Genomic DNA, 18092 nt, shown 5'->3' with positions numbered 1-18092 from the left:
ACTTTGGCAGTTTGAAAAAGCCTCAGTCTTACTAGGAGTTCCAAAGGTGTCAGAAGACAGAGAGATGCTGGCCACTGCGGCACTGCGCTCGGCCACATCCAGAGGTAATTGGCAGGGAGTGGATGTTTATGCAGCTTTGTCATGGGAAACCAGCTTGGGCAGGGGGCAGGGAAGGAGACCAGGGAAAGCTTAAAGATGAATGCCCCCAAGGCTTCTCAGTCTCTTCTTCCCATCTCATCAGACATTACCTGGCTCCACATGTATGTGTTGTAGAGGGCAGTCAACATATCTGGACGCAGGATTTCATTACATCCTTGTTTCAGAAGCATCTTGGCACTAGACTTATATTTTCTCTGTTCATGCAAAGAGCAGTGAAGCACAAAAGAGACTTATGAAGACAGAAAAGAAGACGGCTCTATATCCCCATCACCTCTGAGTGAAGAGATGTAGGCATACAAACTTTGTGTTCTCATGTGTATGTGTGGGTGAAGACACCAAATGCATTATAATGCCAAGCAGGCTGACTGTCAATTTGCAGGTGACCATCAAAGCCTTTGTGAATGGGCGATAACAGAGCTAAACCCACCAAAATTGCCTCATAGAAAAGATGACATCATCGGAGTAGAAAAATACAGTAAGGAGTTCTGTCTTCTTTCCATTAATTTGTTTCTTTGTTTCTGCATTTGCACCTTAATTTGCATTTTGCACCTGCAGTTGACACACAGGCCCTCCAGAAGGATGAAGGGTGGAAGGACCTGGCTGTGCATCGCCTCTTCACCGCCGCACACATGAGGACACAGAGCGTAGACTGGCACACTCAAAGAGCTCGTGGGCTCTTTGGGTGGCTAGACAGATACTCTGGAACAGAACATCCCAATATCATAGGCAGAACCTATGACATCCTTGCAGCAGACGGGACGACATCTCATGAGAAACTGGAGCGCAGTCCTGCTTGGCCATCCAGGCGGCCCCATCACAGTACCTGACTAATCTGGTCGCCTGCGGTCTTAGCCAGCAGATGTCTAGGCTCATCGACTACCAGGTGGTATTTATCTTTCCGCTGCTCATAATCAGCTCTGTATTTTTTCTGCTCAAACATCATATCAAATTATAGCAAGAGTACAATTTCAAGGCTGTATAGAAATGTCCCAAGATAAACACTTCAGAGAGCCAGAAACGTGTCCTTTCTAGAGGTGGGCTCCCAAAGCATCCAGGATAATGAAATCAGGAAGGAAAGAGATCAAAAGAAGATCACCTGGAAAAGGCTGGGGCTTGGGCTAGATCAATTATGATACCCAAGTGGAAGCACCTTATGCCTAAAATGTCCCATCTTTATATATGATGTAATTAGCAATGTTGGTTTTATGACATCCTATATTGTATTTATAATAAGGCACTGACTAGCTATTGGCTTACTACTTAGTGCTGGTAGAATCAAAAGCATATTCATGGACACATTCTAATGCTAGTTAATTTATCTTATTATAAAAGAGACCTGGAAATACTTTATGAGTTAGAAAAATAGAAACAAAATATATCAAGACTGTCTTCCTAAGAAGTTACTGATAGTTTCTTCAGAGTCATCCCATCTGGAAATCTACTGAAAATAGAGCAAATTTAAAAAAAAAAAGAAATACATTGAAAAAAATATACCATTGGCTATACTTTCATTTTTTAGATTCATTTTACTAATTTTCTAATGTTTTTGAATTTATGTAAATCTGTAGAAAATATAAAGACAGGAAATTAAATGTAAAACCATCCAAACATATGTTAATTCATAGCTTGCTTATTTCATCATTTTAAGCTAAATTTAACTTAAACTATTGCAAAGTCAGTTCCACAAAAAACTGGGTAGAAGACAGAGGAATATCTCAAGTGCAAATGGACACTTCTGTGCAATGTGTGAGTAACTGTGGCAGTATGTCTGAATGTGTGAATCACAACTACATGATTAGGGCTGCCATTTCTGGGCCTTGGTAAGGGATACGAAATTAACTTTGAACTTATAGGTCTCCCAACTCTATAGAGAATCCTGCTGAAGGGAGTTCGGCTGAGAGGCACCCAAAGGGCTGTGCTGCCCCACGCCAGTGTCGGCAGAGGCCGTGCTGTGGGGTCGCACTCCACTCTGCACAGGCCCTGCATTTGTTCTTATTCCTGCTTTTGGCAGAGCCCATAACGCAGGGATATCATAAGTGTCTTCCCAAAGACTCAAAGGCTTTCCTGTCATTTTATGTGCTGCATGTTAATCAAATGTCACTTATAGACTACTAAGGGAAGTTAATAGGTTTAACCGGATCAGGTCATACGTACCTCATTCATTAGTTGAGTCGCAAACTTGAAATGCCTATTGATTGGACAATCAGCAACATACTTGAAATTTGACTTTGTCCTTTCAAATACCTCTTTATACTTATACTAGAGAAAACAGAAACATGGTTACTTGATAGCAGGTTGTGATTAAGAGTAAGACATGTGTGATTAATTCATTCATAGAGTTAACAAGTAATTACTAAACATACTCTATCTCCCAAAGCAATGAAGGGCATACCACCCCAATGCCTTGAAAACTAGCCCCCAAATACATACTTACATTGAATAGACATCAAATGGATCTATTCCCATATTGGATAAAAATTCAAATCAATTTCTTCTTTGTTTCAATATTTATAGTGATAATTATTTTACTTTGAAGGTATTTCCATGTGCATGTGAAGGCAGTTTTTAACTCTTTAATTAGAAGTAGTTTTCCAGGGATTAATCAGATAATTATTTTAGAGTAAGAATATGCTAGCATCTAGACGACTACCTGTTTTTAAATAGCCCCACGAACTAGACAATTTTTTAAAATTATCTCTAGGGATTGTAACAAAGAATATGCAACAGAATGAATATGGTCCACAAAGTCTAAACTATCTACTATCTGGCACCTTTCAGAGAAATTTGCTTACTTCTATTTTAGAACTCAAAGGAACCTAATCTGACTGCTTTATTTTGTAAGTAGGAAAATGAGGCCATAAAAAACAGTTATTTGCTTCAAGTCACATGTTAAGTTTGTGAATTAAAATAATCTCACTTTATATCTGCTGCCATATCAAATCACCCAGAGACATATTACTTGGAAGGAAATTCTGGAAGAGCCATGAGGAGTTGTACTGAGATGGCCTTTTATCAAATTCCAAGGAATGATATAAATAAATGATTACTGTTGTCAATGAGGTCAGCACTAAAATATTCCTGAGTAGAGTGAATAACGCAGTATGTGCTCCTACTTTAGGGGCTAGAAGCAAGGACAGAGATAGAAATATGAGAAGCTGTTTCCTCATTTCTAGTACTCTCTGTGGGCAGTGGCGTACACTGCATGGATGTGGCCATTATCCCTGAGTAGATCCATACCTTGCTGTAGAGAGTCTTGTTCTTTTCAGCCAGAGTAAAGTCAGGAGTATCATAGGCATAGCAACCAATGCCTCTAAGCCAGGTCAAATCTTCTTTATATTTTACCTGGGAGAAGAACATCAAAGAGTTTTAAGAACCTACCTCCAAATAGCAGTAGGTTAGGATCAACGAAAGTAGAACAAATAGAAGCTCTGACTGTGAGGTATATGGAATAATAAAGTACTGAAATAATTATTTAAGAGGTGTTTCCACTAACACTGACTTTTGCCCACTTTATGGTATATTGTACTGCATATTAGAATTTTCATTTTAATACCAATTAAAGCAATTCAAATTTAACAGGCATACTTTCCTAGAGAGTATATCATTAAGCTGGCAACTGTATTTTCATATAAAGAACTAAAATTTCTTTCTAAATGAGCATTGTTATGTGTCTTAATTGCTTCATGAAGTAGTCTCTCCAGTAGATCAAAAATAGGTTATTGTTTAGCTGAAGTATATCACTTCCAGCCATGTAATATGATGTTACACATTTAGAAGAAAAATTAGACTAATAAATTTGAATACATTTTTCTGTCTCCCAAGTTGAAGCTCACTTATTCAGCAATGAGTGTTAGGACTTAAACATCCATACACAAGAGCTAAAAGTTACTCAAGTTTCAATCAATTGTTATACAGTGTTTGTTTCATAAGTCATGTGGGCATATGAATTTATGTGTAAAAACAGATTTCACAACTCACATCACTAACTGCATCAGTGACTGCCCGATGGTGGAAATGCTCAGGGCGATCAGGAATGGACCTCCAGAATCCCAGCTGGCTCATGTAGTTCTCCTTGTATTTTATCTGTAAAACCACAAAGTTAACGTAAAGTTAACTTTATCCAAAGTTAACGTACAAAAAAATCCACTTGTTTCCAGAGAGTTTTAGGAAAGGGAGGTACTTTTAAAAATAATGGTGGGTTACTGAGTCCAACACAAGCAGAAAGAAGTAGGGACATACTTTGCTGATGTGGTCTGTGACAGTGCGATGGTAAACGATGTCCAGAGCATCCTTCACAGTGTGGTATTTCCCTTTGGTCTTTTGAAATGTTTCTTTATAGCGTAGCTGGTAAGAGAAAAAGCACATGGATTGTGGAAAAGTACCAAATTATATAATTAAGCTCTTTTAACCTTGAATTCTCTTGTCTTCTTTCTTATTTTTCTCTTGAATAAATTTGGGAGAGGTCAAAAAGCTCTTTCACATCCTGGAAAAGGACTTTAGGAGACAACTAATGAAACTTGCATAAAGTATGGAGTTTAGTTAAAAATAATGTACCACTATTGGCTTGTGACATATGTCCCATGGTGACGTAGGCTGTTAACAATAGGGCAGTGGGTGTAGTCTATGTGGGAACTCTGTACTATACTACTGCTACAGCTTTTTTATAAATCTAAAAGTACTTAAAAAGTTTATTTAGATGCAAAATGAGCAAACCAAAATCTCATTTGGGAGGAGAAAGGGAAAAAAGCATAACTTTGTTGAGCCCAAGACCTACTAGTGTACGTGGAAAAAGAAGAAAGATTCAGTGTTTAACTCCTGGTATTAAAATGTCTTCTCCATGGAGCAATCCTGAAACTTGATTTCATTACAATCTCTATCTCTGTGATGTTTCAAGAGAGATAGCTCTGACTTGAGCCTAGGAATATCACAGAAGAGTCATCTCATTTACACGAAATGAATACTTCTCTCAGCACACTTGTTTTCAACCTCAACAAACCCTTTTTTTCTGGATAGCTCAGCAAACACATATTGAAGGATTCCTTTAACTTTGTTTTTCAGATGGGTAATCTCTTAAGATTGTTTCACTCTACTTGTGGGGATAGCCATGGTAGATAGGCCGAGCTTAATGTGAGATACCACCCTTGTTACATTGGTGTAAAATGAGCTCCCGGGGCCAATTTCACTGTGTGGACATCTCTGAGAAGTGGTGATGCAAGTGAGTAAGTTTGGTTCAAATTAATATGCAACAGTAACCTTGAAGTGATAAAGATGGGGATGTCACAAGAAGACAAAAAATATCCAAGCAAATTGATTTTGAGGTTAGCATAAGATTTTCTCTGGTGGCTCAGAAAAATCTGCCCACAATGTGGGAGACCTAGGGTTAGATCCCTGGGTCAGGAAGATCCCTGGGAGAAGGGAAAGGCTACCCACTCCAGTATTCTTGCCTGGAGAATTCCCGGGACAGAGGAGACTGGTGGGCTACAGTCCATGGTGTCACAAAGAGCTGGACACACTGAGTGACCAGCACTTTCACACTTTATAACTTTCTCAGCTTATATTTTAAGCAAACTGACATGGCCTCTTTCCAACCAGCAGACTCCTTTTAGCTGCAAATGAAAATTCATGACAAAATTATAGAACTGAGATATTGTTCCAATTTGCTGTACCTTTTCACAATTCAGTTTAGGGATCACTGTAACTCGCTAAGATGTCTTGAAATCCCAAATTTATGTTGCTAAGTTGAGGGTGATGGGGTTGCTTGAACTTTCAGCTGGGTTAAGTCCCAACAAGTGCAGTCCTCCAGAGACCCCAGTTCAGGTAACAAGTGCAATGAATTCACAGTTGGGTTCTGGGACACAAAACTGATAAGGACTGGCCATCTACCCAGGGTTAATTTATTTTACACCTTCATTAACATAAAATCTCATTACCACTGAAAGGCACTCTTGTTTTTGATCTTATGGTATGGGAGATGAAAATCTGTCCCTCCTGATTCTAACAAATGTATCATTCACATGACTTAGCAATCAAGGGAAGAACAAATATTTTCTGAATGTCAACTAAGAGACCAGTACTGTTTTAAAAATGTGTACCATTGTCTTGAAATTTAGTATAATTTAATTATCACAATTCTTATCCTCATTCCAAATACAAGAAAAGAGTCTCAGAAAAAATAGGGAAATATAGAGTCATAGAGCAGGCAAATCACAGCATCGGGATTTGAAACTGTGTTTGACTGGCTCCCCGGGCAGCATTTTATAGATAAGTAACAGTTAGTCATCAAGTATCCCTAGGAAATGCTACCAAAGAATCAGAAGGGTCATATTTTTGCTCAGAAGAGTAACAAGAAAAGCAGTAGCTTTTCAGTATCTCTCAGCATTATTCTTAGCAACTTTGCCACATGGGTATTGTTTGTGCCTATTTGTTTGGCTTTTGTGTTTTTGTTTTTTTTTTCCTGATTCATGTTGTGAGGCAGGACTTTGAATTAAAGATGTGACTGTAATATCTCATGCTTCTTAGGTACCACCACCTTGGCTGCCCCCTCACAGCAGAAGGAAGAAAGCAGAGATGCATACATCACTGGCATTCCAGTAAGCCCTCTTGGCTCTGATGAGGATTGGCGTGTCTGGAACCGGAGTGTACTTGTCCTTCATCTTTTCATATTGAATCTTGTACTTGTTCTAAGAAATGAAGATGGAAGAGAGAGAAATTTAAGCTCAGGAGTCTTCATCCTTCCCAACTCACAACCATGTCACAGATCCAGCCTAAGGACACAATGGATAATGCTTGTTAAGAGAATAGCTCTGCCTTCTGTGTCTTGATATTGCTGAGCACAACTTCTAGAAAAGAGCTCTCTGATCAGCGGCAGCAGGTAAAGGTTTGAATGAAGGATCTGTTTTCTTTGCCCTGTGCCTCAGTGCTGAATTCCCAACTTACCTCGCTGACCATGTCCTTCACGTGTCTGGCGTGCTTCAGGGCTGTGGTCTGGTTTCCAGCGTGATGATGGGGTCTTTCTTTGGTGGCGAGTTCAACATATAGATACTAAATAATAAGAATAGGGGTCAGATGTTATAGAGGTGAAACTCCATACTTAGTATTCAGTCCTCTTTACTCATTTCTAACCCTAAAATGGAAGGGCAGTATCTACCTGTTATTGCCCTTTTGTTTGCTACATGTGTTTTTGTTTATTTCTTTCTGTCTCCTGTTAAGAAACACAGGTACACACTCTAGTTATCTAACATTCTTATTGCTGAGTATGGTTTAATCTAAACACGTGATAAAATGCCAACAGAAGAATGAGACGATACTGATAGATTCCTCAACATATTTTCCTCCATTTTTGCCTGAATGCATGAAATGTCATCTCATTTGTCTTTGGACAAAAGATAGGTTCTATGGAACAAATTTTTAAAATTTACTTTCAGCACCTGGAGTCCACAGACCACTCATCCAATGATTAAAATTGTATAGAACTTAGAAAAGATGGCATGGCATTACCTGCTCATGTGAAACCTAACCATAGTGACAACTGCCCCCAGAGAAAACAGCTTCTTGAAGTTAAAGGGCATGAGGCTGCATCAGGACCACCAAGTATGAGGGTCTGCTACTGACAGGAGTGGTCAGGAACACAGAACCACCCCCCTACACACACACACACACACACACACACACACACACACACACACACACACACACTCCCCGTGGTGCCAGCCTGGGAGGCTTCCTGAATCTTCATGTATGAACGTTACCTGGCTCTGAAGCTTCTGCCCTCTCTTGGCTCTTGTGAGGTCAGGTGTATCAGTAACTGAAGTGAAGATTGATTTCTGCTTCCTACCTGCCGCTCTGTACACCAGCTGTAGATAAAATAGTGATAACCATCATTCCGTTTCATTGACAGATTCTGTGCCCTGCAGATGCCTTTATTGCTGACTTCAGAGACAAAGCGGGGGCTTTCCCACTGCGACAACCTCAATTTCTGTCCAATAAACCAATACGTTATTTACCCTCTCCTTTTCTTTTTCCCCTGTATCAAAATTAGAAACATTCTGCAGCCTGTTCAAGTGCCCAGCCTCCCGCTATGTTCCTGGTCCCTTCTCTCATGCCATCTAGGACCCTGTTCCAGCAGTTGCCCCCGACTCTCTAAACCTTCAGCCCTGATTTTCCAGCCTTCTTCCCTTCCTCTACAAATGGACCCAAGTCCCTCTTTTTATCAAGTCTTTTCCAACTTCTGCCAAAGGCCTTATTTCTTTCTTTCACAACCAAGCAGACTATGTGTTTTTCTTTTCTCTTTTGATTAACTTCTCAAGGGAATAGTTTGGCTACTGCCCAACCACTCCAATGAAGTGAATTTCATTAAGACTACCGCCAACATTACAATTGCAAAATCCTAGAATGCCTCTCTGCAGCAACTGGAACTGCTCAGCAATTTCACTCCTGAACTCTGTTCTCTGCCTTCCATTCCCCTATTCTCCCCTAGGTGGCCTCCCATCTTTCTAGGCATCCCTCAGCTCCCTTCTATGGTCCTGCACTCCCCCAAAGACAGCTATTAGCTGGAGTTAAGTGTTGGCTTGGCCCCTTTTACCCTATACCATTACCAGAATGTACCCTATACATTCTGCTTGGATAACCTCATCGGCACCCAGGACCTCAATCATCAGTCTGAAATTGATGGCTTCTAAATTTTGTTAAATAGCTCCTTGATATCCCAGCCACACAGGCCAGAAACTTGGGGAGTCATTCTAGACCCCTTTTCCCTCATATGTACACCAAAACAGTCATGAATCCTGGACTCCTAACTTTGTGACAGTTCTTAAATATGACCTTCTTCTCCTTTCCCACTGCCAACGCCCTAGTTCAGCCTCCTATACCGCTTGTTACTACACATCCTTAAAAGCCTCTAAACCACCTTCCCAAATCCTCTGCTGGACACTTCACAGGGCTTACTTGTCTTTAACAAGCCTGAGAAAAAGATTTTCTTAAAGTTCAGAACTAATTAGGTCTTAATGTTCAGACTATCCTGCTCGGAAATAATTCTTCAATGACTTCTCATCAAGTCCAAGATCATTAATATACCAACCACATTAACCTGGCCTGTCTATCCTAGGTCTCCAATCTCATTTCCCAACAGTCTTCCATATTCCCCATGTGCTATCTGAAACTCGTCCCAGGTTCTAGAACTCATTATGGCCAATTTCAAATACTTTCTACCTAGAATTTTCTTTCCTGTTTTATCTGCCTGAAGAACCCCTAGAGTCCATACTGTCTTGATCATTCCTGTAGTATACTACTTATCCTATTGATGTCTGTTTCTTCTCAGAGATTATGAGCCCATGGATTGCAGAAGCTCAGTTTATTATTCTTTTATCACCTTGTATTTAGATAAAAGATCTGAAAAATAATAGCTCACTAATAAATATTGAGGCTATTTGGTATTATTTAATATAATAAGGCAAACAAGAAAGTCTAAATCGAGAATAAACCCTAATTTACCCTAATCGTGGATAAAAATGCTGGTTGAACAGATAAAATGTAGGAAATAAATAATATGTATATACATATGTATGTACGTGTCCATTTCCTTACATCTAAATTATATACAAGCACAGGTTGAAACAAAATTTAGCTCATTTGCTTGGGACTGTTTTTGGTGTTACTACTGAAAGAAAGGAGATAAATAGAAATGTATTCTTTCTCCCAGGCTAAATTTTTGAATAAACCAAATCCACAAAAGCATGGAATTTCATGGCTAAAAGAAGTCCAGATCATCATCTAGTCTAATTCTCTAGCTCAGGAAATTGGGGTGTTGAAGTGAATCAGATAAGGTCACATGACAAAATGGAAGTAAATTTGGAACCAAGACTCACCTCCATGCCGTTTCTATAATTCCCTTTGAAGTATATTTTCCCTGTACTTAGGCAGGCATTGTTTGGTATGCATTGTTTATGCTCCTTGGGACAACATCTCTGCTTCCCAGTACTACAAATAAATACGTGTCAAAAAGTTGCACAATTTAAAGACAACTCCAAAATCAATAAGTTGAACTCTGAGTCATCAACTTTTTACCAAGCCAGTGTTTCCAAAGCTTTCCTCATCTTTAAAAACCCCGAAGTCCTTGGGAAGGAAGAGGGTGAGATGAGTGGAGAGTAGCATGGAAACATACATGCTACCGTAAGTAAAACAGACAGCCAATGGGAATTTGCTGCGTGACTCAGGGAACCCAATCCAGGGCTCTGTAACAACCTAGAGGGGTGGGATGGGGAGGCAGGTGGGAGGGAGGGGAAGTATGTACACCTATGGCTGACTCATGTCGACGTATGGCAGAAACAGAACCAGTATTGTAAAGCAATTATCCTTCAATTAGAAAATAAACCCCAAAGCCCTTATTAAGCACAATTTGCAGGCTCTACCCCAGACCTTCTGAATCCAAGGTAGTAGTTCGAATTGGTATTTTCTCAAGCCAGGTCATTCTACAGTGCGGCAAGTGTGAGAGAAATTGCACTACTAAAAAAAAAATGCCTATTTTTCTTCCTCAATGTTGTTGAATAATATGCACAAAATCACACTAGGAATTGGGAACAAGAGAAATTAAAGTTTTAGATAATTCTGAACCCAGACAGCTAAGAGAAGTAAAGGTATTTCAGAGAGACCAATAAGCACATTAAGTTCCCAAACAACTTAATTATTTGGTGGCTGGAGGGGCGATGTAATACTTTAAAGCAGTGGTTTCCAGTGCTGGCTGAATATTAGAACTATCTATGGAGCAGCTAAAAGCACACAGATATCCAGACAGAAAATCAGAGTCTAGCGTGGGGCTTGGGATTGGAGTCCACTCAAGGGCAGTTCTAAAATATTTCAGAGATGATTCTGATACTTAGCAAGAGTGGAGAGGTACTTTTACAGAGGGGGGGGGAAAACCCCACGTGCATTCCTATCTGAGTGCTAGCACTGGTTGAAATAACAGAGGGAAGCAGTCAGGTAAGCAGACGTGCTCAGGGCAGCATCTGTAACTGCTGCAAGAGTGACATCCTCTGCCCTGGCTCACTCCGAGTCTAGGAGGCTGCAGCTCCTCTCCACCGAAGACAATGCTTGATTTTCCAGGGCTCCTCTAAGTTTAAGAACATCAGTCATTCCTAATCAGCACACATCAGAGTTACTGAGAAAGGAGAGCTAATGAAGTGACCTGACAGCTGGATGGAGTCTGATGAAAAGGTCACAAGACAAATTGGGTTGAAGGAGAATGGCCCACTGACCATTTATGTTTGTGGCATGTCCTTACCTCTAGGAAGCACCTTTTAGTCCCTGGCAAACATGGACATCTGTTATGACCAAAGCACTATAGGATACACATGGAAATAAGATGGGGGGCCAATCTTCAATGGACCAACATAGGTGAAAGGGTCACATCTGTGCACAGCCAACTGCAATCAATTGGGAGCCTTGGTGCAAGGTGGGGCAGATGAAAATGAAACCAAGTCTTTTGGAACTTGAGAGGAAAGCAGAGCAGAAAGCCATTGATAGCACTGCCATGGTTGGAGTCCCAACTGCAGGGATCAATGACCCAGGAAGTTCAGAAATAAGTTCAGTCTGGAGACTACGACAGTAGTGTGAGAGAGAAGGACTCTTCAATCTACAAAATCGTGCAAATGTTCAGCTATAGGTAGGGCAACTATCAGCAGCCTCATCTTATTAAAAAGGGGCAAAATAAGTAAACCGAGGCAAAGTGAGGTCAACCAACTTGTTTACACAGGGTGGCCACACTCTGTAATTAAAGGCAGAAGGGGATTTGGGCCTAGTACGATTGCCTGAAAAAAGACCACTTAGAGGAATGAGGCCCGTATGGTGACAGATCTCCGTACCTCGCTCAGATGCGTCTTCAGTTCCTGCACTTTTCTGTATTCTGGAGTGTCGAGCACCACCTTGTATTTGTCCCGCATCTTCCTTGCCTTATCGGTGTATAGGTAGTGAGACTTAAAAAGACAACAGTGGGAATGCAAGTCGATTAATTATTACTTCAGGAATTGCAAGTCGTGGTCATGCGTTCAAATGGTGGGCACATGCAAGCCGCGCTGACCCTCTCTGTGTCCTGGGTGTCTTCCCAGGCAGGACCAAAAACAATTTGTCATTTTACTAAGTTCACTATCTTTTACAGGAGGCATACCTCATCTTAAGTGAGTCATGATTTGCTCAGTGGGTTGAGGGCAAATTTCCCCTTAACAGAAGCTACAAAGATTCTTCCTGCCCAGCCTGTGAAGCTGGGGCGGGGTGGGGGGCACTCACCCAGAGCTTCCGCAGGTGCCGGGAGCGGACCATGTCTGGGGTGTCATACAGGAAGCAGCCCAGTCCCCTCAGGATCTGCAAGTCCTCTTTGTATTTAATCTGTGTCACAAACATAGAAACATAGCTGGTTGTGAGCAAATTCAAAACAAGAACAATTAAGACAGAGTAGTGATACTTTTATACTGAAGGACCTTCATTTTGGTTCAGCACATCCACCCTGTCCTCTGAGTTTGCTTGAACTCAAGGAAGTCACAGGGTTTTAAAATTTAAATTGCTAACACTGACTTGAAAAGAGGACATGGCTATTATTTTATTATTATATGGATGAAAAATACCATAGATTAAATAGACTGGTCTTTTATGAGAAGGAAACATTCAAGGTGAAAAAATAAGTGACAATAGGAAGTGGTGAAAGGGGCTGGGAGTAGTGGTAAGCAAGAGAAAGATACTAAATGTGACTAGGACAGAGGCCACTTGGAGTGAGGTGCTAGTAATGATTTGGTGTTGAATGTAGAACGGTGGTCAGCAATTCTTGTATCTCCCAAGTGGTTCTCTTACTACTTGGAGAAATGTGGGGTCCTACTTCCACACTATTTTACCTCCAAGCTGTACACTCAGTTTACAAGTACTCAATGCAAAAGGCTGCTCAAAGACTGGTTGGCTTCCATGTGGAGAGCAAGCTTGCTTCTTGTTAAGAGTCCCCCAGAAAGACCCTTATGAGACGCTTACATCGCTGGTGATGTCTCCCACGTAGCGGCAGTGAAGCACCTGGGGTGTGTACGGCAGCGAGATCATGTGGCCTTGCATCTTGAAGAAGTCTGATTTGTAAATCAACTACAGGGGGAAATGCCCATAAATACATAAATTAGAGACCAATGGTTGACCTTCACCCTTGGGTTCCATGGCCTCCCCTCTCTTTTATGAAAATACCCACCTCGCTGACAGCCTCTTGAGTCTTCTTGACTTGGCGGATTTCAGGAGTGTCGGGAGTGGTGTGGATCTTGTCTTTCAGTTTGTGGTATAGTTGTCGATACAGTCTCTGCATTGGAGAGAAAACCATTCCAGGTGTTTAGTGTAGGATGATGAGGGCATCTGTACATTAATCAAATATTTCACATATTTAAAGAGCGTGAAAGGCAAGATTAAGGTACAGAAAGTGATTGAAATTAGAAAAACATAGAAAATGATATTTATTTTACTTCAGTGAAAAATTTGAAGCACAGGCTTCCACTTTCTATCAGATGGCTGGAAAGTAGGGTTAGATATTCAAACCAATAGTTCATGTAGAAAACCATTCAAGCTCATGAATCAGACTAATATGCAACCTTATTAAAGATTTTTTTAATACAAATGTCAAAAGAAGGAATTAATTTGCATCACAATCTATGGATGGGTGGGTCTCAACAAAGGTATTACTAAATATATAAAAATATTGCCATAGGATACCAGTATCAAAATGATGACAGGATCCCCTTATTCCTTGCTGATAAATTAAAGTTTGTAGCTGAAATACAACTAATCCTTAATGCATTGCAAACAAAGCCATGGTCTTTGAAACTTCTCACAGAATTAATAATCACAGTACCTCGCTGGTAATGCTGTTGACCCTTCGGACGTTGACAAATGGGACATCATTGGGTCCAAGTGTGTACCCATATGCCTTCATGTGTTCATAAACTTCTTTGTACTTAAACTGCAAAAGCAAAGTGAGAATGAGATCTCTGATGGATAAACAAAGATTAAGCATCACATTTGTCAAATAGAAGAGGGTTGTCACTTTCATTTGAAAACTACTCTCTAAGCATTAAGTATGGAAAAAAATCATTGACAAAACTTCTACAATAATCTGTCTTGAAAATTATTTTGTTGGCTAATAAAGCCAGATCCAGAAAGGAATACAATTCATGGTTGCCTAGATTAAATCTGTTTGTAAGTTGGTAGGCAAAACACAACAAAAACCCTGTATTTTCAGTCCCAATATGGCTAGGAAATTAAGAATATGCAAAGCAGAAATGAGAGACTGATTTTAAGACTGATGGATGAACAATTTCATAAACTGTTTAAAAGAATGATGTTAGATAACTAAATCTGTGACTTTGCTTTGGAAACCATCTTACTGGGTCACTGGCTGTGGGACTTTGCTGGTCAGTAGGTTCAATTCCAGGGCTCTGGAGGGCAGTATGGAAGGAAGATCTCATTTTTGGGCTGATGGCTGGTTTGTGGTATGGCCTAAAGGCCAGAGTCACCAGGATAGACAGTGCCTCTCCCGATCTGCTCATTACATCCCAACCTGACACTAGTGGGAAAGGTTGCTAATGCCTGGGAAAGCTGCAGGTAACAAGAACCTAAGTACCCTCCGAGCTTTCTAGGAAGTGGGCACAGAAGGTCAGTCACAAGGCAAGTATCAGGGTCTTGTCAAAGGAACACATGGTGAAGTTGTATTTTTTTTATAATAAGATATTGCAGAAGGCAGACTACACTATTGCCACACAGCAGTAGTGCACATATGAAGGAGCATTTCCAGTAGGTGATTTGAGATAGTTCAGGATGTTTCTGTGTTAAGGCCAACAGAATTAGAAGCATTATGGCAGCCATGATCCCTGAGCCAAGGTAACTGAGTCATGAAGATAGAACCCCATGAAAGTCGTTTACTAACCCATCATGCTAACCAGGCACGCCTAGAAAATACACCACCTCCCTTCCCTGCTACCATCATTTTTTAAAAAACTCTTTTAATTCCATCTTTTTTTTGGCCTCACTGCATGACATGAAAGATCCTAGTTCCCCAACCAGGGATTAAATCTGTGTCCCTCTCAGTGAAAGTGACAAGTCCTAACCATTGAATCGCAAGGGAATTTTCTCCCATCATTGTATCATGCTGAAACTTCAGGGTGTGAGCAAGGGGATGAAAACAGGCTATTAATAAACATTAGTATCCTCCTTCCTACTTTAAGCCCCATCTCAACAAGGAGGAGACCACTCACATAGCTGCTCATGTATCGGGTGTCCTTGGTGTGTTTGAAGTGAGGGGTGTCGACTGGAAGCCTGTATCCAGTGGGCAGGGCATGCAGGCCAGCTTTTCGGTACAGATTCTGCCAGGATGAAGAAGAGCGAGTTAAATGACAACTATATCAACTGATGGATCTAAGTTAAACAAATCATTTCCAGCTTGTGTTAGGTTTTCAATCTACTTACACTCACTGAATAGATTTCAAGAAGGAGTTAAGTAAATTCTAAGAGTCAAGCAATGAATTAAATTCAGTTCAGTTGCTCAGTTGTGTCTGACTCTTTGTGGCCCCATGAACCGCAGCATGCCAGGCCTCCCTGTCCATCACCAACTCCGGGAGTTTACCCAAACCCATGTCCGTTGAGTCAGTGATGCCATCCAACCATCTCATCCTCTGTCGTCCCCTTCTCCTCCTGCCCTCAATCTTTCCCAGCATCAGGGTCTTTTCAAATGAGTCAGCTCATCACATCAGGTGGCCAAAGTATTGGAGTTTCAGCTTCAACATCAGTCCTTCCAAATGAACACCCAGGACTGATCTCCTTTAGGATGATCTCCTTTAGGATGGACTGGTTGGATCTCTTTGCAGTCCAAGGGACTCTCAGGAGTCTTCTCCAACACCACAGTTCAAAAGCATCAATTCTTTGGCACTCAGCTTTCTTTATAGTCTAAACTCTCACATCCATACATATTAAATTACTCAACGTATTTTTTTTTTAAAGAGCAATGAGTGAAGAGGCTTAAAGAAAATACTTCTATTTCTAAACATATGCCTGGTTCACAGAATAGCATCCAGCAATAATTTGGGAAAAGTAAACAGGCAGCCAGCGCCACCTCTGTGGTTAACCCTATGGGTAGCTGATATTCAAGCCATCACCAATCCTGAGATAGTAGTAATTATAAGACACATCTTTGGGAGCCCATAAATACAATGTCTTGATGTTAGGCTGTTGGGTCAGGAGGCTCATGTTCCATGCAGGAGGAGAAAAGGAGTTTCTATGATTTGAAATAGTCTCTCTCTCAGGGGAGGTATAGGAATTAAGACTAGTACTTGAAATATTAAAAAGCAAATTACTTTTAACATTCAATACAGGAGAGAGCCATTAAACCTGAGACCAATGTAACACTGAAAGTGAAAGTGTTAGTCGTTAAGCCGCACCCGACTCTTTTGCGATTCCATGGACTGTAGTCCGCCAGGCTCCCCTGTTCGTGGGATTCTCCAGACAAGAATACTGGAGTGGGTTGCCATTTCCTTCTCCAGGGGATCTTCCTGACTACCAGATAACAAAGAACAAGGATATTAAATATGTGAGTGGAATCTAGTTTCTTTCTCTTCTGAATTCTAACCGCAATCTTTAGCTTTATTTCTTACTGTACATGGTCTTTTATGACTAACATGCCTTGTCTTTGTCCTCTTGTCTTGGACTGTAAGCTTTTTGAGAGCAGAGATAGTTGATTGATCCTCTTCTATGTATGCATTTTTCCAAAAATGCCCACTGCTTGCTCTCAGCCAAGAGGGAAGACAGGCGATACACTGTTTTTCTTTTTTGTTTTGTTTAGCTCATGTGACTGGAGCAGTCTTTATGATTTACAAGGTCAGGCTGAGGATACCCAGGAGAGGCCACTTCTACAGAGGCCTGGTCCTCGTCCTGGGTTTCTGCCGGGCAGTCTGCCCAGCTCTCACTGCTCACCTCGCTCTGGAGCTTGTATGCATGAAGGGCCCGATCCAGATCCACGGTTTTTGTGGTCGGAGCCACTCTGCCTCTGATGCTGTGCACGTAGTCATAGTGGTAGACAGCCTGGATGCAGAGAGAAGCAGAGTGAGTGGACTGCACTGTGACCTCAGGGTTAAAAGAAGCAAAAATGCAAATCCAAGTCTCTTAATATAAAGATTATATATGCCTGCTCCCTTTGCCTCAGGAACTCTATCTCGAATACTGGGCCTTGTCCAATGGAATAGGGCCAGTGTGTGGATCCCACACTGAGAAATCAGTAGAAGAGTCAGCTCAGGCATATGAAAAGGAAGAACAGGCGTTTTACCACCACGAGTTCCACAATAAAAGGTTTTCACGTTCTGATTCACGTGGGGTTTAGTATTTGCTTATTAACCTGTGGGGTTAGTAAAAAGGGGGCAGCCTGCTCTGTACCACTGTGCTAATACACAGGAATTTCCATCCACTTTCCCGCTGCCCACATAAGGATGCTGAGGCTCAGGGGATTAAGTGCCTCTCTCAAGTCTATTGGATTACATGTGCTAGAAGCCTCATCAGTAACTGCAGAGACCCTCTTCTCTCCATCTCATCATGCATGCACATGTGCTAAGTCGCATCCAACTCTTTGCAATGCTATGGACTGTCCATGGGATTCTCCAGGCAAGAATACTGGAGTGGGTGGCCATGCCCTCCTCCAGGGGATCTTCCCTTACCAGTGAGCACTAAATGAATTAGAAAGCTGAGACCGTGAGGCATAAAGCATTGCTCATGACACAAGGATACAAAAAGCAACCTGGGAAGTTCTAAAACAGTAAGGATTTCATAAATGTGGATTACTTACAATGCCACCCCAGGAAACTAATAGAACACATCAGGTTTTAGGAAATCAGAGAAGACTCCTCAGTACCTTCTAAGGCACCAATACTGGTCTCCCCCTGAGA

At 41.2% G+C, this 18092-nt stretch overlaps 1 protein-coding gene across 13 annotated transcripts in view; it reads right to left on the bottom strand.

Moving 5' to 3' along the window:
• The window catches only part of NEB (nebulin), a 205399-nt gene that overhangs the window by 42260 nt on the left and 145047 nt on the right, over positions 1-18092 (bottom strand). For 12 of the 13 annotated variants that reach the window (XM_070476209.1, XM_070476208.1, XM_070476207.1 and 9 more), the window contains 15 exons: positions 17131-17238; positions 15420-15527; positions 14021-14128; positions 13370-13474; positions 13165-13269; positions 12436-12534; positions 12015-12125; positions 7908-8012; positions 7096-7200; positions 6735-6839; positions 4399-4503; positions 4138-4242; positions 3397-3501; positions 2314-2418; positions 983-1087 (listed from right to left, as the gene is read on the bottom strand). In XM_070476209.1, the coding sequence (XP_070332310.1) occupies positions 983-1087; positions 2314-2418; positions 3397-3501; positions 4138-4242; positions 4399-4503; positions 6735-6839; positions 7096-7200; positions 7908-8012; positions 12015-12125; positions 12436-12534; positions 13165-13269; positions 13370-13474; positions 14021-14128; positions 15420-15527; positions 17131-17238 (1584 nt within the window). Of the gene's footprint in view, positions 1-248; positions 354-982; positions 1088-2313; positions 2419-3396; positions 3502-4137; positions 4243-4398; positions 4504-6734; positions 6840-7095; positions 7201-7907; positions 8013-12014; positions 12126-12435; positions 12535-13164; positions 13270-13369; positions 13475-14020; positions 14129-15419; positions 15528-17130; positions 17239-18092 lie in introns of all 13 variants that reach the window. The other variant, XM_070476218.1, reaches the window with a different exon arrangement.

This window comes from Odocoileus virginianus, chromosome 13 (assembly GCF_023699985.2).
Source record: "Odocoileus virginianus isolate 20LAN1187 ecotype Illinois chromosome 13, Ovbor_1.2, whole genome shotgun sequence".
NCBI lineage: Eukaryota > Metazoa > Chordata > Mammalia > Artiodactyla > Cervidae > Odocoileus > Odocoileus virginianus.
Note: the sequence above shows the minus strand (reverse complement) of the source record. Positions and strands in the feature narration are given on the sequence as shown.